Source organism: Crinia signifera, chromosome 9 (assembly GCF_055691185.1).
Source record: "Crinia signifera chromosome 9, ASM5569118v1, whole genome shotgun sequence".
Lineage (NCBI taxonomy): Eukaryota > Metazoa > Chordata > Amphibia > Anura > Myobatrachidae > Crinia > Crinia signifera.
Window position 1 is genome coordinate 24,758,693 of NC_139225.1, and position 25,541 is coordinate 24,784,233.

Here is a 25,541-nt window from a genome sequence, read left to right on the forward strand (position 1 = left end):
GAACGGTCTCCATTTCTGTGACCGCATGTTCCCAGTGTGCCTTAATGACAGGGAAAAATCACCCCACTGCGGCAGAGGGGCCACAGAAAGGTGCGACTCCTTCCTCGTCTCAATATGGTATCCTGTCCTTAGGCTGACAACAATAAGGTCAATATTTAAATGTCAAATCTACAGGTCAACATTAGGTAGGGGGTCCATGTGCCAAAAGTTACAAATTAACACCCCTAAAACCTTTAAAAAGTTATGTTGACATTTCCATGTGTCGACCATTTCCATGTTGAAATTTTATGTCGACCTTGTGCAAGTTGACCTTTTGGGGTTGCCGTAAGCCTCCACACATACTGGACGTTAACAATATAGATTAGAAAGGGGCCTTCTGAGCCATATTGTTCACAATATTATCTAGTGTAGATACTCAACATCGTTAACAATGCGTGCTCCTGCTCCTCGTTAACGATGAGTGATATCTACTGAACGTGCAGGTCAATGTGGCAATATAACCAGACTACCTGCGTGTTCCACGGGTCCCGGTGACGTCACTCATTGTGTATGGACAATATCAACCGGCCGCAGCCGATATGGTTAACCACCAACATAATGAACCAAACCCCTTAATAATATTGGGCTTGGCAAAGAAGACACCAGTCAATAGGTCGACACCAAATGGTACAAACTAACGCATGTCGACAACATGGTGTTGACCTATGCATCTAGGGCTCAATATCTTTGCATCCACAATTTTTATACTCGTTGTGTCAACATTATGTACCGCATTCTATATTACTTACCTTGTGGTTTACAAATGTTGCTGATCATCTGTAGATACAGTATGATGTCATCAGAGCCGGATTAAGCCTCTATGGGGCCTTAGGTAAGATACTGGTTCAGGGGCCCCCTACCTCAATACATTTAATTTAGCAATGGAGATTTTCACTCTTTGATAAAATGTACTTCAGTCTAAGGGTCAGATGTATCAAGCTTAAAAAAGTGATAAAATGGAGAGTGATAAACAGCCAGCCAATCAGCTCCTACCTGTCATTTTTCAAACCCAGGTTAGGATTACACAGCGTTCTGAGGATAACCCTTAGCAGCCGGCACTGATGGGGACAGTCTTGGTCCCTCTATCTGGCTCTCTGGGGTTGTGGCAGTCAAAGTAATTGTGGCTGGTGATTCTGGGGCCCATTTATCAACTAACATTTGTGGCTAAATCCCCGAAAACACCCGTTTTCGGATGTTAACCGCAAATATTAAGTTTCACCTAAATGTATCAAAGGGGGACCCTTGCTGCGATCCTCCCTGCAGCGCCGCCGGCCGCATCCCCCATAGGTTTCTATGGGGGATGCGAAGCTGCCCGATGTATCAACATCGGGCAGCCCGGCATCGCAGCCCTGGGCTATCGCCATTCTGGGATGGCGATAGCCCATTGTAGCCTATGGCTACACATCGCACTGCCCGGCTTTCGGCATCGCAGGGACAGGCTCCTTTCGGATGATACATCCCGGCGGTATTGCAGGGTACCGCAATGCGATGTCGGGCAATGTCACCGCCCCGGCATCGCATTCCAATGATAAATGCGCCCCTAAGTTCAGATTGAGTTATGAAATGGTGAAGCCGGGAGCAATAACTGTGGGCTGGGTGTTGTGGATGATGTCCAATGTTAGGAAGACTGGTAATTCCAAATCAGAATGAACTAGGAAATGATGTAGCTGGGAGCAATAACTGTGGGCTGGGTGTTGTGGATGATGACCAATGTTTGTATGGTAATTGTTGAGATAGTGAAACTGTCCCACGGTGAGGTGATACTTAAAACTAGCAGACTTGAGGCTGGGAATTCGTCAGGGATGTCCAAGGAAAAAAACACTGGCTGAGTAAATGAAATGACCAATGTGTGCGATTGGGTAGCTGTTCCTAACGCGTTTCGTCCTAAATGAGGACTTTTTCAAACTCAGCCTGGCAGTTAGGAGCTGATTGACTGGTTGGTAATCACACTCCATTTTATCAATTTTTGAAGCTTACATAAGTCTCTTCACATAGCAATCCCTGGATGGCATGGCGATGTCTGGTTGACAGTTACGCATGTCGACAGCATTCCGTCAACTGCAGAATGCAGACACAGCAGTGTTGTTATTTAAAGCATTTTTACTGTGTCTGCATTACGGTAAAAATGATACTGTAGTAAAAAATCATTTAATGCCAACACACTAAAGATGATTTAAACATTACCACTGTGCCAGCATTTTGCGTCGAATATGCCGTCGATATTTTGACTGTCAACAGCAGGCATGTCCAAACTGTGGCCCTCCAGCTGTTGTGAAACTACACATCCCAGCATGCCTTGCCAGTTTTAGCATTCCCTAATAATAAAACTGTGGCAAGGCATGATGGGAATTTTAGTCCCAAAACAGCTGAAGGGCCATAGTTTGATCATGCCTAGCTGACAGCGTAACTGTTGACCACTTAACTACATCCCCTGCCGAGGTGTGAAAAGCCCATGCACTATGGAGATTTTCAGATTAATGAATGCAGCCCACAATGTAGAGATAGGTTCATATTCTGCAGCTCTGAATAATGTTACAATGAAGGCTTACTGTATCTGACACATCCAGTTATGTGGTGCTGGGTACAGCTGCGCTTCTGTGCATTCATGTCGCTTCTGTTCAGCAACCATCAGAATATCAGCAACTTCAGACAAAGAGAAGAAGGCAAGGGGTGAAGAGACTAAAACAAGGAATAACAATGACAAGAAGGTTTTATTTGGGGCACAAGAGAAAGTTGGGAGAAGTTGTAACATAAAGTTGGGGGTAGACTTGTTGTTAAATGGCAGACACAAACAGAAGAGATGTGTGCACAAATGTACACATAAAAAAATGGATAAAGGGATAGAAAGAGGGTATTGAAAGGAGATGGGGACTATGTAAAAACCGGACCGGTCCGGGGGGTGTCCTGTCCGTGGGTGTCTTGTCCGGGGGGGGTCCCTCTGATAGCTATCACCAGGGACATGGGGGAGGGGAGATTACAGCCTCCCCGTGTGGTCCGGACCGTCCGGCTTTTGCTACATGCCCGGACCATACAGGGAGGCTTTATTCTCCCCCTCCTCCACTACCTGGTGACAGGTGTGACAGGCAGCCCCCCGGACAGGACACCCCCCGGACCGGAGGCTACAAGCTCCAAAATGCAGAGTTTGATGTCCGGTCCGGCGGTTTTGTCCTGGTCCGGTTTTCACCCATACCCCAGGAGATGTAGCGAGAGAGGAGGGGCAGGTAGGAGCTGTGTAGAGAGACTTGAGGACAGGGGGACAAGGGGGGGTACAGGCAGGAGATGTAGTGAGAGGAGGGGCAGGTAGGAGTTGTGCAGACAGGGGGGGGGGGGGGTACAGACAGCAGGAGATACATTGAGAGGAGGGGGGACGGGTAGGAGCTGTGCAGAGAGGCTGGGGGGTGCAGACAGTAGATGCAGTGAGAGGAGGGGCAGGTAGGAGCTGGGTACAGAGACTGGGGGGGGGGGGTACAGGCAGGAGATGTAGTAGGACATGTAGTGAGAGGAGGGGCAGAGAGGAGTTTTGCAGACAGACTGAGGGGGTGGGGTGGGGGGGGGTGTTACAGACAGGAGAAGTGGAGTAATGGGCTGTGGGGACAGGGTAGATAGTCTGAGGACCCTGCAGGAAGAATGGCGTTCTCTTCTCCAACACTGTCCAGACTCCAGACCCAGATGAACATGTGCTGGATTCATTTCCTCCAATCAGGGACTCCTCCATCATCATGTGCCGTGTTCGTCCAATCAGATCTCAGCACATGTGCCTCTGACTCCCCCGGGCCCCTATGTTGACTGAGTATTATGGGATGGCTACTCACCGTGACAGACCGAAAGGACGCCCCGCCCATCGAGGAACTTACCCTGACCGCCCACTAGCACCCACGGTAACCCGGATGTCATATAATATACTGCATTTATTAATACATACTCCACAGTGCCATGGCATGCCCTGGCCCCACCGCTCACACAGCATACACTAATAACTATTTTATATCTACTATGCAGCTGTCATGTTATATTACTGCTCATTCCTACTCCCATATGTTGTTATTTTCCCACTGTGTATTGTGTTTAGCATTGTATTAGTAACCATCCCCTGCATTTCTATGCCACACTATTATACACACTACTAGCAGCTGTGGTGGTATATGTTGTTGACTTTCATAATGAGACAGGAAAATTGTAGCATGTCAATGTTTCAACATGTTGCTACTGAGGAAGGGGGTTTTTCAGACCTGATTGCAGCCCCGTGATTTTGTAAGGCGCCCGATTATCGATCGACCGCACATGCTTACGGCTCGTACTAGTGTGCATGCCAAGGCCATGCATTGATAAAATTCAATTTATTTTATTGATTCCAAGGCGTACGCAAGCGGACAGGTACGCAGGTGCATTCATTACTCATTAAAAGATCCGCAGGTGGAGCTAATTATTTCACTTATGATTCTGTGAGGAGACCTGCAAAACATGCACTGCGTGGGGTCCTGAGGACTGTGTGGGGTCCTGAGGACTGAGCTTGAGAACCTGTGCTATATCCTAACCTCAGTTTTGCCTCCCGTTACACTCTACTGCAATGGCCTAACCCTAATCCTTCTAGTGCCTAACCCTAACCATCCTCCTAGTGCACAGCCAACCCTAGGGTCTGACCCCTGACCCTCCCCACCTAAAGCCTAATCCTCCACTGCCAAAGCATAACCCTAAACTCTTCACATTCTGTAGAATGTCGACATTTCACATACAGTATCAACATTTCAACATTCTAGGGGTGCCAACATGTTCAATGTCGACATTTCAACAATGTGGACATTTGTATTTTGGACTGCATTACATATACTATTAAAAACTACTGTAAACCAAACAGGTATGGGTCAAAGGGTCGACACGATGAAGGTCGACACGATGAAGGTCGACATACATTAGGGCGACCACTAAAGTCGACACGGCTTAGGCCAACACATGAAATATGTCAACATGGCCAAGGTTGACAGGGTCGGAAGGTCGACAAAAGCATTCGTTCGACAATGCGAAGGTCAACAGACAAAAGGTCGACATGAGATATTGGCGTGTTCTCTGTCCTGGACACCATGTCGGCACATTATTATATTCTCCCTGCCCTAGAGGATGGTAGGATATGAAATACTGCCTTTTTTAGGAGGAAAAACACATGTCGACCTTTTGACTGTCGACAAACCTACTATCGACCCAATGCTTGCTTCGACCTTCCAGCCCTGTTGTTCTTAGCCATAGCGTATTTAGCTGATGGCGTCCTTGCCAGTGAGATAGGATGCACCATACGTATATCCTCCTCTATGCAAACGCCCTCACGCCAGCTACACACAAAGGCTTTCTATGACATGACATTGCATTATAATCTCATATACCTGCACAGTCTGTCTGGATAAAGAAGTCAGGGGCTGCAATCTTACATATAACTGTGTTCATCTCGCTATATAGGAGCTTTTCTGTTCACATTCACATTGTATCAGCCATCCACAGGAGGTGCAGTAACAAATAGTCTGGCAATTTACCAGTTAGGAATCGTGCAGGATGATTCCCAGGCAGTAAGGGTGATCTTCAGCCTACAGCTAAAACGCAGCGTTCTACAGCGGACCCTCGTCATTGCGCCAAGAACGTTCTCATGGCGGCATCTGTCGGTTCCAGTGTCCAGTGCAGGAACTGCTGATCTGAGCATCACTAAGCATGGAGGGTTATATTTTATATCACAGCTATGCAGTTCTTGTGCGGCAGCACAGAACTATTGTAGAACTGCCTGTACAGTAACCATTGCTTGCCTTCTCTTCACCCCTCACTTTCATTAGGTGCAGCGTGGAGTATGGATAAGTAGGGGATATGGTCGTATTGTCGACCCGACTTAGCTCGACGGTCATTAGGTCGACACCGTTGGGTCAACAGGCAACAATGTCGACATGGATGAAGGTCGGCATGTGTCTAGGTCGACATGGGACAAGGTCGACATGGTTTTAGGTCAACATGGTGTGCCGAGCATAGCGAGGCACCGCGCCCGAAGCATTGCGAGTTAAGCGAGCGCAGCGAGGGGCTGCGATTGACCCAACGGTGTCCATGTCGACTGTGTCGACATTCGGGTAAAAAAAAACAGTGAAAAAACCCATGGCAACTTGTCGACCTAACCCATGTCAACTTTGTCCCATTTCGACCTTCACCCATGTCGACCTAATGTCTGTCGACCTAAGTCGGGTCGACAATACGATCCACACCCACAAGTAGAGGTGGCGTGATCTGCGCTACTTCATCAGCCAAGGACGGTTCACCATTGGTGGCCTCCGTCAGTGGCACCATTATTACTTGCTGCGGATGGCAGGCTATCGGCAGAAAGCCATTGATGGTTTGGAACATTGATCCGCATCCCTGAATATGCGGTGTAAAATAATAATACAGGGACACCGGATTTACAGCTGCTGTACCAGGCAATAAACAGGAGGGGGCTGTATTGTAATATTATACCTCCCAACTTTTGAATGGTGGTCAGCAGGATACCGGGTGGAGGCGGCGGGCCGGGATCTCGACCCCTGTTTTTGGCATTTTGGGGGCGTGCCCAGCGCTCCCTGAGCAATGTAAAATCTTGAGGACATGCTTTATTCAGGTATGGGTCATTGAGTCAACCAAATTTACGTTGACATGTATTGGGCCGACAACTGAAGGTCGACAGGGCTTCGGTCGACTCCTGCAATAGGTAAACATGGATAAGGGCGACACAAGCATTAGGACGACAATGAGAAGGTCGACAGACAAAAGGTCGACATGATATTTTCACGTTTTTTTGTCCCGGTAAGAAATACATGTAGCACAGTGGTCGACCCAATGCATGCCGACGTAAATGGGGTTGACCTATTGACCGTATCTCCTTTATTCAAAGAATAATCTATTTTATAAGTGGTTTTTGCCTGTTATTGCCGACCTGAGACAGTGGTGCCGGCACAAGGTCTGCAGCGGGTGCTGTGTTATTGCTGGTGGGGACCCTTTGATGTCCAGGAGGATGATGGGGAAAAAAAGAATTTTTAGCAAGATTACAGTTCCTTAGTATTCAGCCAACATAATCCTGATCTCTGTGATTTTTGTGGGCAGGCCGCAGAGTTATCGCTTACAGCATCAAATTAATGCTATGGCTTTACAGGATTCGGGATTTGGCTCTGCGTTATGGCTAAATCCAGCAAGACTCTTAATGCGCTGCTGGGGGAGGGGGGGCTCCTAGTGTAAGGTGGATGGGGCACAGGGAGAAGTGATATAATAGTGTGGGGGGGGGGGGGTTGGTTGCAGGTATTCATATTATAGGTAGGGTGACGTCAAAGAAATGTATTTTATGAACGGAGTTATTTCATTTATAGTGACATCATAGTAGTGGCTGCCAGCATATGACAGGTGAATATCTGTATGTTATTAGCAGAAGGGCGACTTGTATGTGTGGCAGAATTCTATGATGACGTTGTCTGAGCATATACCAAATTAAAGGTCTTGGGGCCTGATTCAGTAAGTATTGCATACTGTATAATAAGCTGCAGCAGCTTTGCTTATGCGATGCTTAGCAATAAAATCCTTGCAACCCCCTGCCTGCACAGCACCTCCTGCCTACACAGCACCCGCTGCCTGCACTCCACCTCCTGTCTGCACACCAACACCACCTCCTGCCTGAACAGCACCCGCTGCCTGCACTCCACCTCCTGTCTGCACACCAACACCACCCCCTGCCTGCACAGCACCCGCTGCCTGCACTCCACCTCCTGTCTGCACACCAACACCACCCCCTGCCTGCACACTACCTCCTGCCTACACAGCACCCGCTGCCTGCACTCCACCTCCTGTCTGCACACCAACACCATCTCCTGCCTGCACAGCATGCGCTGCCTGCACTCCACCTTCTGTCTGCACACCAACACCACCCCCTGCCTGCACACCACCTCCTGCCTACACAGCACCCGCTGCCTGCACTCCACCTCCTGCCTGCACTCCACCACCACCCCATGCAGACCACCTCCTGCCTGCACACCATCCCCTGCCTGCACACCATCCCCTGCCTGCACACAACCCCATGCATGAAGACCATCTCCTGCTTGCACACCACCTCCTGCCTGCGAACCACCTCCTGCCTGCGCACCACCTCCTGCCTGCGCACCATCCCATGCATGAAGACCATCTCCTGTCTGCACACCATCCCCTGCCTGCAAACAACCCCATGCATGAAGACCATCTCCTGTCTGCACACCATCCCCTGCCTGCACTCCACCTCCTGTCTGCACACCACCCCATGCATGCACACCACCTTATGCCTGCGCACCACCCCATGCATGAAGACCATCTCTGCCTGCACACCACCTCCTGCCTACATACCACCCCCTGCCTGCACTCCACCTCCTGTCTGCACACCAACACCACCCTGTCCATGCACACCACCTCCTTTCTGCGCACCACCCAGTCTGCACACCATCCCTTGCCTGCACACAACCCCATGCATGAAGACCATCTCCTTTCTGCTCACCACCTCCTGCCTACATACCACCCCCTGCCTGAAAACAACATTCTGGTGTCGTCCTTACTGCGCTAGTCCTTCAGGTGCAGGGAGGATGAGTCGAACACAGAGCAGACACAGCTGGTGCTATTCTTACTACTCTAGTTCTTCAGGTGCAGGGAGGATAAGTCGAACGCAGAGCGACAGTGGAGACACATCTGGTGCCATCCTTACTGCTCAAGTCCTACAGGTGCAGGGAGGGCGAGTCGAACACAGAGCAGACACACCTGGTGCTATTCTTACTACTCTAGTTCTTCAGGTGCAGGGAGGATAAGTCGAACGCAGAGCGACAGTGGAGACACACCTGGTGCCCTCCTTACTGCTCCAGTCCTTCAGGTGCAGGGAGGATGAGTTGAACCCAGAGCGGCAGAGGAGACACACATGGTGCCCTCCTTACTGCTCCAGTCCTTCAGGTGCAGGGAGGATGAGTTGAACCCAGAGCGGCAGAGGAGACACACCTGGTGCCATCCTTACTGCTCTAGTCCTTCAGGTGCAGGGAGGATGTGTCAAACGCAGAGCCGCAGAGGGAACACACCTGGTGCCATCCTTACTACTCAAGTCCTACAGGTGCAGGGAGGGTGAGTCGAACGCAGAGCAGACACACCTGGTGACATTCTTACTACTCTAGTTCTTCAGGTGCAGGGAGGATGAGTCGAACGCAGAGCGACAGAGGAGACACATCTGGTGCTGCCCTTACTGCTCAAGTCCTACAGGTGCAGGGAGGATGCGTCAGTCGCAGACCAGACACACCTGGTGTCATTATTAATACTCAAGTCCTACAGGTGCAGGGAGGATGAGTCGAATGCAGAGAATCAAAGGAGACACACCTGGTACCATCCTTACTGCTCCAGTCCTTCAGGTGCAGGGAAGATGAGTTGAATGCAGAGCATCAGAAGAGACACACCTGGTGCCATTCTTACTGCTCCAGGCCTTCAGGCGCAAGGAGGATGATTTGAACGCAGATCAGCAGAGGAGACACACCTGGTGCCGTCCTTACTGCTCAAGTCCTACAGGTGCAGGGAGGATAAGTCGAATGCAGAGCATCAGAGGAGACACACCTGGTGCCGTCCTTACTGCTCCAGTCCTTCAGGTGCAGGGAGGATGAGTTGAACCCAGAGGGGCAAAAGAGACACACCTGGTGCCATCCTTACTGCTCTAGTCCTACAGGTGTGGGGAGGATGAGTCAAATGCAGAGAATCAGAGGAGACACACCTGGTACCATCCTTACTGCTCCAGTCCTTCAGGTGCAGGGAGGATGAGTTGAATGCAGAGCATCAGAAGAGACACACCTGGTGCCATTCTTACTGCTCCAGGCCTTCAGGCGCAAGGAGGATGATTTGAACGCAGATCAGCAGAAGAGACACACCTGGTGCCGTCCTTACTGCTTAAGTCCTACAGGTGCAGGGAGGATAATTCGAATGCAGAGCATCAGAGGAGACACACCTGGTGCCGTCCTTACTGCTCCAGTCCTTCAGGTGCAGGGAGGATGAGTTGAACCGAGAGGGGCAGAGGAGAGGAGACACACCTGGTGCCATCCTTAATGCTCTAGTCCTACAGGTGTGGGGAGGATGAGTCAGACGCAGAGGAGACACACCTGGTGCCATTCTTACTGCTCCAGTCCTTCGGGGGCAGGGAGGATGAGTCGAACACAGATCAGCAAAGGAGACACACCTGGTGCCTCCTTACTGATCTAGTCCTACAGGTGTGGGGAGGATGAGTCGGACACAGAGCCGGAGAGGAGACACACCTGGTGCTGTCCTTCCTGCTCCAGTCCTTCAAGTGCAGGGAGGATGAGTCAAACGCAGATCAGCAAAGGAGACACACCTGGTGCCTCCTTACTGCTCTAGTCCTACAGGTATGGGGAGGATGAGTCGGACACAGAGCTGGAGAGGAGACACACCTGGTGCCGTCCTTCCTGCTCCAGTCCTTCAAGTGCAGGGAGGATGAGTTGAACCCAGAGCAGCAGAGGAGACACACCTGGTGCCGTCCTTCCTGCTCCAGTCCTTCAAGTGCAGGGAGGATGAGTTGAACCCAGAGCAGCAGAGGAGACACACCTGGTGCCTCCTTACTGCTTTAGTCCTTTAGGTGCAGGGAGGATGAGTCGAATGCAGAGCTACAGAGGAGACATGTCTGGTGCCTGTTGCTAGATGAGCAGTGTCACGGGAGAATATAATAAATCCAAAATCATAAATTTAAATCTGTTTTCTGTCAAACAAACTCTGAAGATCCCTTAGACAAGTAGTGTACAGAGAAGGGGAATAAACTAGATTTAACTGTAAACACTTGTTCACGCTTTATTGAATTAGATGAAAGTCGTTTATGACAGTTCTGTTTCTTGATAAGCCCGGTTGGCCCTGTCTGTCTGTGTGAACTACAGACTTTTATCATGGAGCTCAGTGCTGGGGATAGAGTCAGAAGTAGGAGCGCTGACACCACACATCACCGACATAGGCGTCGCTGGAGAACAAACTATCGCATTAAAGAGTTGTAATTTCACACATAAAACAACGTTCCGCAGCCACCTTTTCTGGGGTTATTCATAAAAATTTATAAATTACTGCCATCGCCATGACAACTAGAAAATAGCTTGTAATCAGCCGACACGGGAAAACGAGAAAAATCTATTGTTCTGACCTAAAACAGAAGGGCATATGTCCTAGAAATGTAGCTCAGTGATTGGCCGGAATTGTTTCATGTGTCCTACTGTTACGGATTATTATCACACTCAAGGGGGGGAGCAGAACAATCTGCCCAGACAGGCTGCTCCGGGAATAGTTTTAAGGATGCACTTGACACAAGCCGGCACAATTTAATGATGATTATTAGCATCCTCCGTTTCTCATATCCAGACATAACTGTAACTGGGGGTTTCTAATTGCGTGTGACCCCTTTGCAAAAACACATAGGAAAGATGCTATCTCTATATTCTGGGGCTGGTTCACAGGGAGTCGCTGCTGTGCCCCATATGTGATTGCGCAAATCTGCAACTGCGGCGAGATCCGTGCGAGATGGGTCATCATCAGTAATATAGGCATTCTGTCTACTACCAGTTAAAATCCCATAAAAATGACGGCTTCTGCAATGTACTTTCACTTTGAGCTGTGACCATTTTTTACTTTCACTTTGAGCTGTGACAGTTTTAAGCCCACATACTTTCCACCCCAGTCCCTATCTGCTCCTGCCTCCGATCTCTGTCTTCACAGCTCCCTCTCTCCTTTCCAGAAAGTTTGAACCAGATCAGTGTCCCTGCAAAAATTGCTTTCGCTTTCTGTTATGACATCTTTTTAGCACCCAGAGAAGTAATTTGGTCCGTCGAGTAGCCTCTCCGTCAGTGGCAGTACTGCACCTCATTGAGGTGAGGAGTAGTTAGCCTTGTATATATATCCCTAAGTACAAGTGGGCAGGCTGATGGGGGCCCGATGGCGTTATTCAAGCTGAAACGCGTCATTGTAGCTACCCCCTCACTTACACACTTGGTTTCCATTACTGAACCACGATGATGCACCTGTGGAGCCACTCCGTGCAAGAGTGGCCTGAAATCCAGCTTCTGAAACGGAGGCACCATGGCTAAATTATGCAAAATCATATCATTTAGCCCCGCCCCTTCCACACTGAGCTGCACATTGCGGCTTTTGCTGCTAAGGGGGCAGGGCCTAATGACGGGTTAGCCTGACCCCACCCCCTGGAGTTGCCAGCCGCTTCTGGCGGAGGGGAGTCCTCGGTACTACATTTATTACCCCCCAACTTAAAGGGACAGGTGCTCTGGATTTTTGGTGGGAAATGGGGCGTGGCCTTGTGTGAAATGCCATGCCAGTGTGACACTAATTTGTTGCTGCACATGAGGGCCTGATTCAAATGTGGCCCCAACGTCGGCGCAGCAGTGATCACTTTCAGTGATGGAACCGCGAGGCATCACAAGTGTAGGCAACACTGAAGATGTGGTTTTTGTGATGTCATGAGGCATGCGATGATGTCAGCAGGGAAGTGGCTGCAGAGGGAACTTGGCACAATGTCCTTCTGTGGACTTCCAAGGAGCTTCAGGATGTTATTAAGATGCCCACACACTAGAAAGATCTGTGATCTTACGATGTGCACATAAATTATCCTTGAAATCTTTTGTCCGTCCTGCACAAAAGATTTCAGGCAAGCGCCATCTTTATCACAGATTTAGGTACTTGTGTATTATCATGGCGCCCACTAAGCTATTTGCTTAGTGTGCTATTCTGCGTAGGAAAATCGCATTGCATCACATCGCAACTGCTCTCTTAGCCCTAGGGGATCACATCGCACCTCCCGCAAAATCACATGTGATCGAATGAGATTTTATAGGGTGTACCATGCCATTAGCTATACAATAATATCATTGGCTGCCATTGTATGACATACAATGAGGTGTTAGGCACCCCCCCACTATCGACTCCACACCGAAGTGTGACGAGCGCAGCGAGACCCGCGGGGGGCAGCGGAACACGTCCTCCAACCTTTTCATACCCCTACTATCCACGTCGGCTTGGAGCTGATTTTATATAGTGTGGCAAGCGCAGCGAGCCACCGAGCCCGAAGCATGGCGAGCGGCCGCGGAATACATGTAAAGTAATCTGCGCCCGCTCGCCACGCTTCGGGCTTTGGGCACTATATGAAGTCAACTCCATGCCGATGTGGATAGTAGGGGTATGTAAAGGTCGGAGGAAGCGTTCCGCCGCCCCTCGCGGGGCTCACTGCACTCGCCACGCTTTGGGGTGGCATGGATAGAGGGGGGGGGTGTCTAAAACCTATAATTGTATAGGTAATGTAATGGCATCGTACACCCTATATATGCGGGAGGTGCAATGCGATGCGATCCCCCGGGGCTAAGAGAGCAATGAATAAATTACATACGAAAATCGGATCGCATCGCACGGCCCTATAAACGGCCCATGTAATGCGTCGCATCGCATGGTCCATTTTAAGTGCCGTGATAATACACAAGTACCAAGATTTATCTTAAGATCCGATGTGCGTTCCTATGGATATTTTGCTAAATCTTCTGATCTTTCATGCAGCATGTAAGATCAGAAGATTTAGCAAAAGATCTGCGGGAGCAGGCATCCGATCGAGATTGTCCAATTTGCGGTAAAAATCTGCCGTTTTTTTGGCCGATCGGTCGGAAATCGTTCTAGTGTGTTGGCACATTATGTAGTGAATTTTCCAGAGAACGTGATAATAATAACAATCAGCTCTCACCTTCTCCTCAGAGACGGCCTGCTCTTCTTTTACTGGGGGCGGCATTTATTTATAGTTTTGACTTTCAGTCTCCTTTGTAGTTCGGTTCTATTCTTGCCCAGAGCGGAGAGAGGTAAAGTGTGGCCCTACTTTGTTCTGCGTCAGCCAAACACCAGCTAAAATAAAGACGTGGAATCTCTATGGGGGGGATTGATTCTCTGCTGCATATTTATCTATTTTTAGGTCCGATAATTGAAATTTCTCATAGCTGCAAAAAGAAATCCTCTCCGATGAATGAAAATTGGCTCCACCTCCCGAACCCCCAGGAAGGTGGGCAGGTCCCCTGCAAATCCCACAGCCTCCCACAATTCCCCCCTCGGTGGGGGGGTCCATCATGCTACTTCCCCCTTCCTAGCATTTAACAGCAGGGGGGGGGACGCCCACACACAACTTGTGTGGGCGTGGCCATTGTGTGATCGCAATGGCCAAGCCCACACACAAGGCTAAGTTGTTGAGCTCCGCCCTTTCGTGGCACGCCTGCCGGCCCTGCCCCTGCTTCCTCTGGCTGGCTGCCCTCTCCCAGAGGACAGCCTAAAAGTAGGCAACTCTGTCCCACCAGTACCCACACCACAGATGAATGTGTGGAGGTGCGGCTTAGAGGTTCAACACCTGCCGTGTGCATTACATTCAACAAGGACGCTTCTCTCAGAGTTATCCTTCGTTTTGTGATAGACTTAGCGGCACACCCCCAAGATTCTGGAGCCCCTAGGCAGCTGTCCAATGGTACAGTACTGTATATTAGGAAAGATGTGATCACATCAGCAGTCTCTTCATTTCTCTATCGCTACTTGTGTATTATCACAGCGCCCACTAAGCTATCTGCTTAGTGGGCTATTCTGCGTAGGAAAATCGCATTGCATCGAATGGGCCATTGTAAGTGCCGATGCGATCCGATTTTCCTATGTAATGTATTCAGTGGTCTTTTATTTATATTGTACAATGCCATTAGGTATACAATAATGACATACAATGAGGTTTTAGGCCCCCCCCCCACTATCCACGCCACCCCAAAGCGTGGCGAGCGGCGGTGGAACGCGTCCTCCAACCTTTTCATACCCCTACTATCCACGTTTGCGCGGAGTTGATATTATATAGTGTGGCGAGCGCAGCGAGCCACCGAGCCCGAAGGGTAGCGAGGGGACGCGGAATACAGGTAAAGTAATCCGCTGCGCTCGCCACGCTTCGGGCTCGGTGGCTCGCTGCGATTGCCACACTATATACAATCAACTCCACGCCGACGTGGATAGCAGGGGTATGAAAAGGTCGGAGGACGCGTTCCGCCACCCCTCGCGGGGCTCGCTGCGCTGGCCACGCTTCGGGGTGGGCTGGATAGTGGGGAGGTGCCTAAAACCTCATTGTATGTCATTATTGTATACCTAATGGCATTGTACACCTAATGGCATTGTTTAGGTGCGATGCAATGCAATGCGATACGATTCCTGGGCTAAGAGAGCAGTGAATAAATTACATAGGAAAATCGCATCGCACGGCCCTTAAAATGGCCCATGCGATGCGATGCAATGCGATTTTCCTACGGTGCCGTACGTAGGAAACTTGGGCGCCGTGATAATACACAAGTACCTCTCTATCTTGACCAAAGCAGAGCTACTCTGCATGTGAGGGCTACTGAGCAGCCATTGCTGAGGAGGGTTCTGCAGAAACTCTTTGTTTTTTTTGCTTCCATCTCTGAAAATGCTTCAATGTGTGCAATAAATAACGGTGATTATTTATCTGAACTGATACCTTTCTATTCTTTTACAGATTCCTTAAACATCCCAACATCTCATGTGTACCTTAAGCATGACATAACATATGTAAACTTAACATTAGGCCCTTATTCTGGTTCGGGCGGTACGGCCCGCGTGCGGCCGTACCGCCGATGTTTTTATTCTGCACATGCGCAGAGGTCAATCTGCGCATGTGCAGCCCCCTTCGCCGCAGACGTATTTCGTCCGCCGCAAAGGGGGCGTATAGGGGCGTGAGGGGCTTCATACCCTCATTTCCCTATGTGTACGCCCCGCGTTTCATGGGCGTTCCCATGCAAACGCGGGGCGTATGCATGGTAATGAGGGTATGACGCAACTCATGGGGGCGGAAAGCTGACGTCGCCGGATGTCAGCTCTCAGCCCCCATACAAGCTAGCACACGGACGATTGTCCGTGTGGTCTCAGCTTGCGGGAGCTGCTGGGGCGTGCGGACCTGCCTTCGATGGTCGACGACCATCGAATGCAGGGGGCAGCTCCCACCATGGTGGAGGCGTACGCCTCCACCATTTTTATGCGGATCGCCAGCCGTCCGTGTACGGACGGCCGTGGCGATCCGTCTCGTGGGCGGGGATTGGTTTGTGCGGCCGGAGCACCGTGTGCGGCTCCGGCCGCACCAACCAGAATAAGGGCCTAAACCTGAAATAAAGACTCGGAGACATAGGTTGGCAGAAATTGTTAACTGATTTATTTGTAGCAACTTTTAAGCTAATTTATTTGTTTGAATTGATTTGATTTAATTAATTTGATTTAATTAATTAAATTATGGTGGCCAAGAAAGAACGGCCACAAATGTAACTCCACCCCAATTCTGACGTAACTGGCCTAACTCAAAATACAAGCGGTATCCAACTCTACCCACACATTGACTACCCACCCAGCCGGGTGGGGACGCTATCCCCGACACGGGTGATACAGCGAAAAGGCCTAAGCCAATGAGAGGTGAGTGCACCGCAAACAAGCCATAAAAACGCCCACAAAACCTGTGGTGTGAGCTAATTGATTAAAACTGCCGTTCTTTCCCGCCAAAGCGGGGGATTTAAGTAAAATACCCCCCGCCCCGCCACCATCTAGGCAACTAAATCTAACACACCTAGCAGACCCTCCAGAAACAGAAACAAACCCTCACCCGCCAGGTGAACCCCATCCGGCCTAAATAGGTGCTGACGCCCAAATCTTATCGTGGCATGAGGAACTACAGCCCCCCCATTCTCCAGCACCCAACGAGCAACGGCCGCATTAAGCTTTTTCCGAGCTTCATCAATCGCCCTGGGGTCCCTAGCACCCCTCCAAGCAAGCCTAGGAATAACATAGGACCAAACAATGGTGCAAGACGGCCAAGCTGATTTAATGGCAGCAAGATCATCTAAGATCAGGTGCCGCAGCTCTAATTGGGACATTTTCCCGAGGTCATTGCCGCCCAGATGTATAGCCAAAACTTCAGGTAACCAGTAGCGGCGGACATTCACCATCAGGAATGCCCGCAGGTCCCTCCAAGACATACCCCGGACACCTAACCACCTAACCACCCGGGAGCAGGCACAGGCTGGACCTTCACCTGCAAAGACTGACCTAGCTGCCCAGTATACAAAGGAATGGCCGACTACCCAGACCCTTTGCCTATCGGTTCCCAGACCTGAGGAAGATATAAAAAGAGGGGATTAGATTAAATTCTCAGTGAGGCCTTATTACATGTTAGGAGGATCTGCCAAAAAAGAAAAAGAAAATTTTGTATATATATACATAATTGAGGCACAATAATTAAGGTGCCATAAGACATGCTCCAATCACAATTGGAGCCATACTGGGATACAATGGGAAAGAGACAAACAAGGGAGGTAAGGGTATTGGAAGGTAAAGGAATGACGGGTGTACTCGGCCGGAGGAAAACGACTGGACCTGCTGAGGGACTATAATTAACTATAACCAAATTAGAGGGCCAGATTCAGTCCGTCAGGTCAGGCAAAAAGTGAAAAAACTCCGGACGCTGGCCTAATGGCAGAGCGTAGATAGCCCCCGAGTAGGAAGGACATAGGGCAGGGTAACAGAATGAGCATTCAGGCACAGGCAGGCATAACATACAAGCAAAGGCATGACATACAAGCACAAGCACCTTTCAGGGCAGGAGGTGCGGCCTAATATACTTCCTATAGCTCGCAGAGCGCCACCTGCCTAACGCCTTGATGTCATTAACTGGCCAGCCAGCAGCTGCGGCAGAGGTAGCAGCCCCTATCCGAAAGGAATGAGTACCAAACTCCCTCGGTGAAAGGCCCAATCGCTCGAGGCAGCGCCTCAGCATCCATCGAAACTGGTACACCGTCAATGGAGACCCATTATAATGTAATAGCCATGAGCCATCCAGGGCGGGCCTGACCTCCGCATACAAGGATGCTAAAGCCACCGGGCAAATGGCAACCGGGACAACTGGTGTCACTGAAGACCACCTGCCTCTAGCTGACTGGTCAGTTTTAGACCGCCTAATTCTGAACCACAACGCCCCCGCCTCTAAACGAATATCTGACACTAAGAGCACTGCCTCGCGGGATTTCCCTAGGGAAACTAACTCAGAAATCCTAAAAGCCCCATGAAACGCCATGGAAAAGGCTAATCTAAATAAAAGAGACTCAAAAGCGGAGTCCGCGCAATGACCTACTGCATTCAATAAAGACGGGAGCAGTGACGCATCGATGGGCCTACGACAGTCAGGGCTAACCGGAGACAAGCGCGCCCAGCCCTTCATAGCTTTAACCACCAGGAAACACTTCGTACAGTCGGGCAAACCTTTTAGCTTAGCAAAAAAAGGCTATCCCAGCCAAATAGCGTGCAGCCACTGCCCTGGATCTACCCGTGCAATACAATGACCATAAAAAGGACAACAAAAGACGCTGCCCACGCCTACCTGACTGAGCTGCCCCTCCCGTGAACGCTTCCCATTCTGTCCAGGCCGCCCGATAGTTCCTAAGGGTGGCAGGGGCCAATGAAGTTTCTGCTAACCCCTCCAGTCCGACCCGATCACCTGCCAAACATAAGAGGGGCAGGGCACCCCGACATCATCAGCCTGAGGAACAAGCTCCCGAAAACGTTGCCATTGGAAACGGGAGAGGGAATCGGCGACTTCATTCTCAACACCAGGGACGTGGCGAGCCCTAAACAGGATATTATGCCGCAAGCACTGCAGGGAAAGCTGCGCCAACAGCCGTAAGACTAATAGGGACCTGGCCTTCTGATGGTTAATCACGTGCACAGCACTAAAGTTGTCACACCAGAACACTAAACTCCTATTTGCCAAGCGTGAGCCCCAGATTTCCATTGCAACCATAATAGGAAAAAGCTCCAGCAACAACAGGTCCTTAGTGAGACCCCTTTCGAACCAGTCACCCGGCCACTTCTCAGCGCACCAGTGACCGGCCAGAAAACAGCCAAACCCCACCGAACCTGAAGCATCCGTGAACAGCTGCAGCTCACTGTTAGCCACTGCGGGAGCCAGCCAGATGCGCACCCCATTGAACTCCTCTAAAAAGGAAGCCCACACGGCCAGGTCGCGCCTAGTCTCGGCGGACAGGCGAATGAGGTGGTGAGGCTTGCTAACCCCGGCAGTGGCCCTCTCAAACTTCCTGCAAAACAACCTCCCCATGGGAATAACCTTGCAAGCGAAGTTCAGCTGTCCCAAAACCGATTGAGCCTGTCGCAGGGTGATCTTATTCCTGGACCTACACAGCTCGACTGCCTCACGCAACTTAGCAACTTTGTCGGCAGGCAAGCTGCAAAGCCCCTCTACCGTATCAATCTGGATCCCCAGAAAAGACAAGCAGGTAACCGGGCCCTCAGTCTTGTCATCGGCAATAGGCACCCCGAATTGGTGGAAAAGGGACTGCAAGGAGGACAGCAGGCGAACACAACGGTCAGACTTGGCCGGACCGACACATAAGAAGTCATCGAGGTAGTGAGCGAGCCCGCTCTCCCCCGAGGACTGCTCCACGCACCAATGCAAAAAGGTACTGAACTTCTCAAAAAATGCACAGGATACTGAACACCCCATCGGCAAGCACTTGTCGATGAAATATTCGTCACCTATGCGGAAGCCCATGTACCTAAAAGCATCGGGATGCAGCGGGAGCAAGCGGAAAGCCGACTCCACATCCACCTTAGCCATGAGAGCCCCCCGTCCAAACGACCGGACCATCGCCAAAGTATCATCAAATGACTGATAAGTCACTGAGCAACGCTCGACAGGAATGGCGTCATTAACAGAGAGCCCCGTTGGGTAAGAGAGATGTTGGATGAGTCGAAATTTCCCAGGGACCTTCTTCGGCACCACCCCCACCGGCGATATGACCAAGTTCGCCAAAGGGGGCGTGGCAAAGGGACCAACCATGCGTCCAAGCTGTACCTCCTTCATCACCTTCTCCCACAACACGGAGGGCAGCGCTCTAGCAGATTGCAAATTTCTAAAAGCGCCCCCTTGCACTTCCCCCACCACAGGAAGGCGAAAACCTATGCTAAAACCATCCTGCAGGAAAGCAGCCGCTTCCCTGTCCGGGTACGAGCGGAGCCATTCGGCCATGGCCTCCACCCGCACCGGCGTAGCCGCCCTATCGAGCGCCCTCGCCTCCGGCAGGCTTGGGGGCAGTGCCAGCGCCCGCCCCTCTAGAGGGGCGGGACCCTCGAAAGCAGGAGGCAGCAGGGTTGTTCCCCGAGCAGTTGATGCACAGGTGTTTGTACTTGCACCGGGAACCCAGCTGACAGGTGGAATTATTGTAGGCAAAGCACTTGCCCTTAGCGGCCCCCAGGGGAGCCGGCTTGCCCGCTCCAGGGAAGCGGCGGGCGGCAGAAGACTCCGCCACCGGACGCTGTTGCGGGAGGGAAGCCGACGTGGAGGGAGGAGCGGCTGCCGCAGCCTCTATGGGGTCCAAATGTACCCGAGCCACCTCCATCCAAACCTCCACGTCCTTACAGCCCAGGTCTAGGATATGCAAGCAATCCTGCTTACGCCTGAACTGCTCGTCGTACGTGCGCCAAGCATAACCCCCGTACTTCCGCTGCATTTCATGTATCATGTGAATGTAGCGTATTACGTTAATGTGTTCATCCGGCCGATCTTCCAGATAGCAGGCCGCGAAAACACAGAAACCTGCCAACCAGTTGTCATACGACCTATAGGACTCAGAGCCTATGCCGCCCTTATCCTTGGCTGCCTTAAAGGCCTTCTTGGTGTCTTCGGTCAGGCTGAACACATCCACGTAATCCCCTTTCTCGATCTTACGCCTACAACTCTCCCTCAGCCCCCTTAAAACTGCGGTATAGTCGCAGTGTACCACCCCGGGCTGATTCCGCCTCTTCCTTTCCCTCCGGGACAGGGAGGAAACCTTCCTGCGCTTAACGTGGCGAGCGCGCCTCCCAGCCTCCTTCTTAGCATATTTGGCCGCCCTCTTGCGAGCCTTCGCCGCGCTACCTACATCAGACCCCCCAGCGGATGAGGAGGAGGAAGTGGAAGTGTGGCTATCCCGGGAGCCCCCCGAAGAGGAACTCCCCCTATCGGACCCTGAACCGTACTCCGAAGAGTCCTCACCTGCCGACTCCGGCTGAGCAGCCCAAGTGTCATCGTCCTCTTCCAGGACATCCGGATCATCCGAACCTGAGCCGGAACCGTACCGCTCCCCAGCGGGCAACCCGCCATCGTCAAACTCTGGCGGTGGAGAAGCCGCAGCCCTGCGCCTCTCGCTATGAGGCCGTCTACGCCCCGCGGCGGAATTCAGGGGTGTAGCAGACCTGCCAACCGCAGGCCCCCTATCCCTCCTTGCTCGCCGCCGCCGAGAGCAGCTAGGCCTGGGGTCCGTGAGGGCTCCGGAGGACCTGCGCCGTGCAGAACCGTGACCCCCAGTACGCGCCGGCCGGCCACCCGCCAGGGGTGCCAGGGCACCCGCCATTGAGGACAAGGCTGCCGAGAGTGCAGATGGATCAAAGGCCGGAGCAGGAAACCTTACCCTGGAACCCGCCCCGGACCCGGAAGAGGATCCGGTGCGGCCCCCGTGGCGCCGGGCCCCATGCCTCCCACCATCGTCCCTAGCCGCCCCCAGGTAACCCCAGCCCCCGATGGACTCCGGTGCCCGGGCATAAGTGGGCACATAACCAGACCTGCGTCTGGGAGAAACTCCATCACTGCGCTGCCGTCCCCCATACACCTGCCGCGGTGACCCTGACCTATTGGCTGACTCTCCTCTATCCCCCCGCGCGTCGTCCGCATGCGCCTGGCTACGGCCTGACTCTCTGTCAGAGCCGGAACTGACACGCTGGTGTGATGGGGACGGGAGCTGCGCTGCAGCCTGAGGCTGAGCGCCAACCCGCGCAGCTCTCCTGACACCCACCGCCACCGTCCTGGACCCCCTCGCACCTCTCCCAGATCTGCCACCCCGAGCTGCGCCCGACGCGGCGCCCCTGGATGACGCGCCCCTGCCACGCGGCACGCCCGCGCCTCTCCCAGCAACCGGCTGCGCGGCGGATCGACCTGCCGACGCAGGCGGAGAACCTGCGCCAGCTCTAGAGGACCCCCGGGCACGTCGGCGTGGAGCCGCGGGTGAGCGCGTGCGGGCAGGGGAAGACAGAGCAGGGAGCGCGTCAGACGCATCCAGGCCACCGCCCTCCGCGAAGCGCGCGGGTGGACGGGCAGACCGTCTGGGCCGCGATGAGGGGGCACTAGCTGACATACCTGGCACAGTAGCGGGGTACAGGGCGCGCTGGGTGCAAAAATTACTTCACAAAGCAAGAGCTCCAAACTGCGACTTTCTCCACTGAATTCTGCAGGAAAAAGTGGAAATCTCCTCCCCTTCCTGCTATTATCAATCAGTCACCATTGCCAGACCTATGTCCTTATTGGCTCTCCGAGTCACATGCCTCTCAGTGTGACACGCAGATGTGGATGTTTAATTCACTCCATGTCAAGTGTTGGCATTTCGTTACTCAAGGCTACAGTTCCATGTGACAATACAACAGGCTGCACAGGCACATGAATCAGGTGAGCTACTTTTGTTACCATGTAGGAGTAACAGGTCATAAATATGCACCTGGCGGATAGTGCCCCCTACAGTTGTTCCCCAAATAATCAGTCAGCGCAGGACAGATGATTCGTTACTGGGAATGCACATGGGTGACCAGACCGGTCCTCGAGATCTACCAACAGTCCATGTTTTCCAGTCCATCTGTGGATCTGTAGAATGTGTCAGTTAAGAATGAATGCAGCACTTTGGAAAATGTGGCAATTAGTAATGACTGCACCTGAGCACCAGCTAGGTGGTCTGAGAAATGTGGCTGTTAGTAATGACTACACCTGTGCACCAGGTATGTGGTCTGGGAAATGTGACAATTAGTAATGACTCCACCTGCGCACCAGCTAGGTGGTCTTGGAAATGTGGCAGGTTGTAATGACTACACCTTTGCACCAGCTACGGGGTCTGGGAAACGTGACAGTTGGTCTGCAACACATGACAGTTAGTAATGACTCCATCTGTGCACGAGCTAGGTGGTCAGGGAAATGTGACAGTTAGTAATAACTACACCTTTTCCCCAGCTAGGTGGTCTCTGAAAACATGGACTGTTGGAAGATCTTTAGGACAGACTGACCAACCCTGCTTAACAAGGACCATTCCTTATGATACTGTTGTGATGCTGTCATGCTTAGTACATGCATTTCCCCCCCCCCCCCTCCCTCCCTCCCCCCCACACACATACACACGTAACCACATACTGGACACTCTGTAATCCTAGTTCCACCATGCATGCAGTGGATATGATGACGAGTGTCCTGTACAGTCTCAGGCCTCCTGTATAGATGATATTAGTCATTGGGCAAATACCCCTCATCATACCCCTGTGTCTGTAACTACCCAGCTACTGTCTCCAGTAGGTGTGCAACGTCCAGGGGAGGATGATAGAGTTATAGTTTGATGCTATATCTCCATCATGCACATCTTCACCTGCAGTGGAACTAAAAGTCCCAGCCTGACCTGACAACCCAGTTGTGGGTTGTCGAGCAGCTGAAGATCCACGAGCTGCCCACCTCTGCTCCACAGGAGTCTCCAGTAAGCTAACAGCCAGATGTGGCACCAGCATGGCCAGAACAGAACAGACTGTGCCACTGGCCAGCATTATACAGTAGCTGAGCTGGTCGCCCCTATATAATCCCCCAAGGATTAATCTCTATATAGCACAAGCCCTGGGACCTAAAGGCAGGCATTTAACTCCTTACTCCCCTCCCTGCAGACACCTGCTACCCTAAACCCTTCCCCATTAACAATGCTCTCCCGCAGGTCCTGTGCAGCACCTGGGATCAGGCACCTTGCTATGTGTCAGTGTAACAAGAGACTAATTTGGGAGGGCAGCTTGATCCGCACCCAGCCACTTACTCCAGCAATTGCACGGTATATACGATTGCTGGAATAGAAAAGAACAAAAGACAAGCAGCAGAGGGATGAAACCAACCCCCCCCCCCCCCCCACACATCACAGCAAGCCTGCACACCAAATGACAGGTCCAGCAAAACAGGCTGGCCAAGCAAATGTTCATGGCCAATCTGAGCAGAGTGCACAATGGCCAATCAGGTGCGGGCTTATATCTGCCATATTTTCCTGGCAGAAATTCAGTCCTCCGAGGGAAAATTGTGGTCCCTCTCACTAGCTGCATCACAGCTAACCACCGCTTCTGTGTTTTTTTTTTTTTTATCCTCTCGTTATCGCTGCCCTCCCTTCCACGGCAAACTTTTGGCAAGAAAAAAAAAAAAGCATCACCGTTATTTTGTGCACCGTTGAGTTCCTCCTTTGCAAATGCCTTTCCATCAAGGAAGCCATTAAGAAGCACACACACACACACACACATACATACACACACAGACAATACATATACATACGCCGGGAGAGAGGAGAAGATCTGGGATACAGGGGTGCAATATGCAAAGTGGGCACTTTGCACAGCAGACTCCTCGCCTTGTCTCCTAGGGCTGCCGAAACGCACCAGAAGGACGCAAGAACGGACCGCTCTGGAACAAAAGCACAGCGAACGAAGACGGGGAAAGGAGAGGGGAACAACAGAAACCAAGAGAGAGGAAGAGGAAGATATCGTATCCTGACCGAACCTGGCACCGAGAAATGCAACCGACAAGCAAGCTTATGAGCCTGTTCTTTCTCATCCTGATGGGCTCCGAACTTACCCAAGTAGGTCATTACCAAACCTTTCCTCTCTATACCCCCCCTCCTCAACCCCCACCCCCCATGTAAAAGTGATTAAATAGCGCTTGATGTGTCCTATCATGTTTTTGCATCCTTTTGCCTGTGCTTCCATCCTGCTCGGTGCTACAGAATCCTTTGAGCAGTTTGGAATCTCTCTTTGTCCAACCGGCAAACCTCCCCCCCTCCTCCTCTTCCCCTGTTCCAGCCATCATCCCTTGCTGGGCTAATTTGAGGGCATTGTCCGTAGAAGGCTGGCTGGATGCAGAGGAAGATGAGGCTAGTGAAAGGTTTTCCCAGCATGAAGGATTACTAGCGGGATTGCTGTTGTCTCTGGCCCAGTGCATGGTTGCAGACTAGGGGACATTGGTAACGTGGGCATAAAATAGGATGAGCAGCCCTGGATGCACAGTAGCAGTGTCCGGAATACACATCCTGATGTACAAAGGCTACATCAGTTCCTCCCTTGCATGTCTATAAACAGCTTTCACTGCCCCGACAGCTGCTGACTTTCTTTACAACACTATTCTTTTGATTGACAGTGACATTTAAATGTCCTTTCTAGGTCTCGGGTGGATATATCCAGGGGGTAATTAGTTTCCTAGCCGCTGGAGAAGTTCACCTACTGTATGTGTTGCTGGGAATCAGCACGGGGACTTGACGGATTTGTTTGATTAGCGGAATCGGAGTCAAGCGAAAGGAGATTTGTGGTTTTATAATAAGATT

At 51.4% G+C, this 25,541-nt stretch overlaps 1 protein-coding gene across 1 annotated transcript in view; it reads left to right on the top strand.

Moving 5' to 3' along the window:
- Positions 1-24,212: 24,212 nt before the first annotated feature.
- OLFM1 (olfactomedin 1) overlaps positions 24,213-25,541 on the top strand; it is a 60,130-nt gene continuing 58,801 nt past the window's right edge. The window contains exon 1 of the mRNA XM_083158596.1: positions 24,213-24,803. Within this exon, the coding sequence (XP_083014722.1) occupies positions 24,738-24,803 (66 nt within the window). The 5' untranslated portion in view covers positions 24,213-24,737. The remainder of the gene's footprint in view (positions 24,804-25,541) is intronic.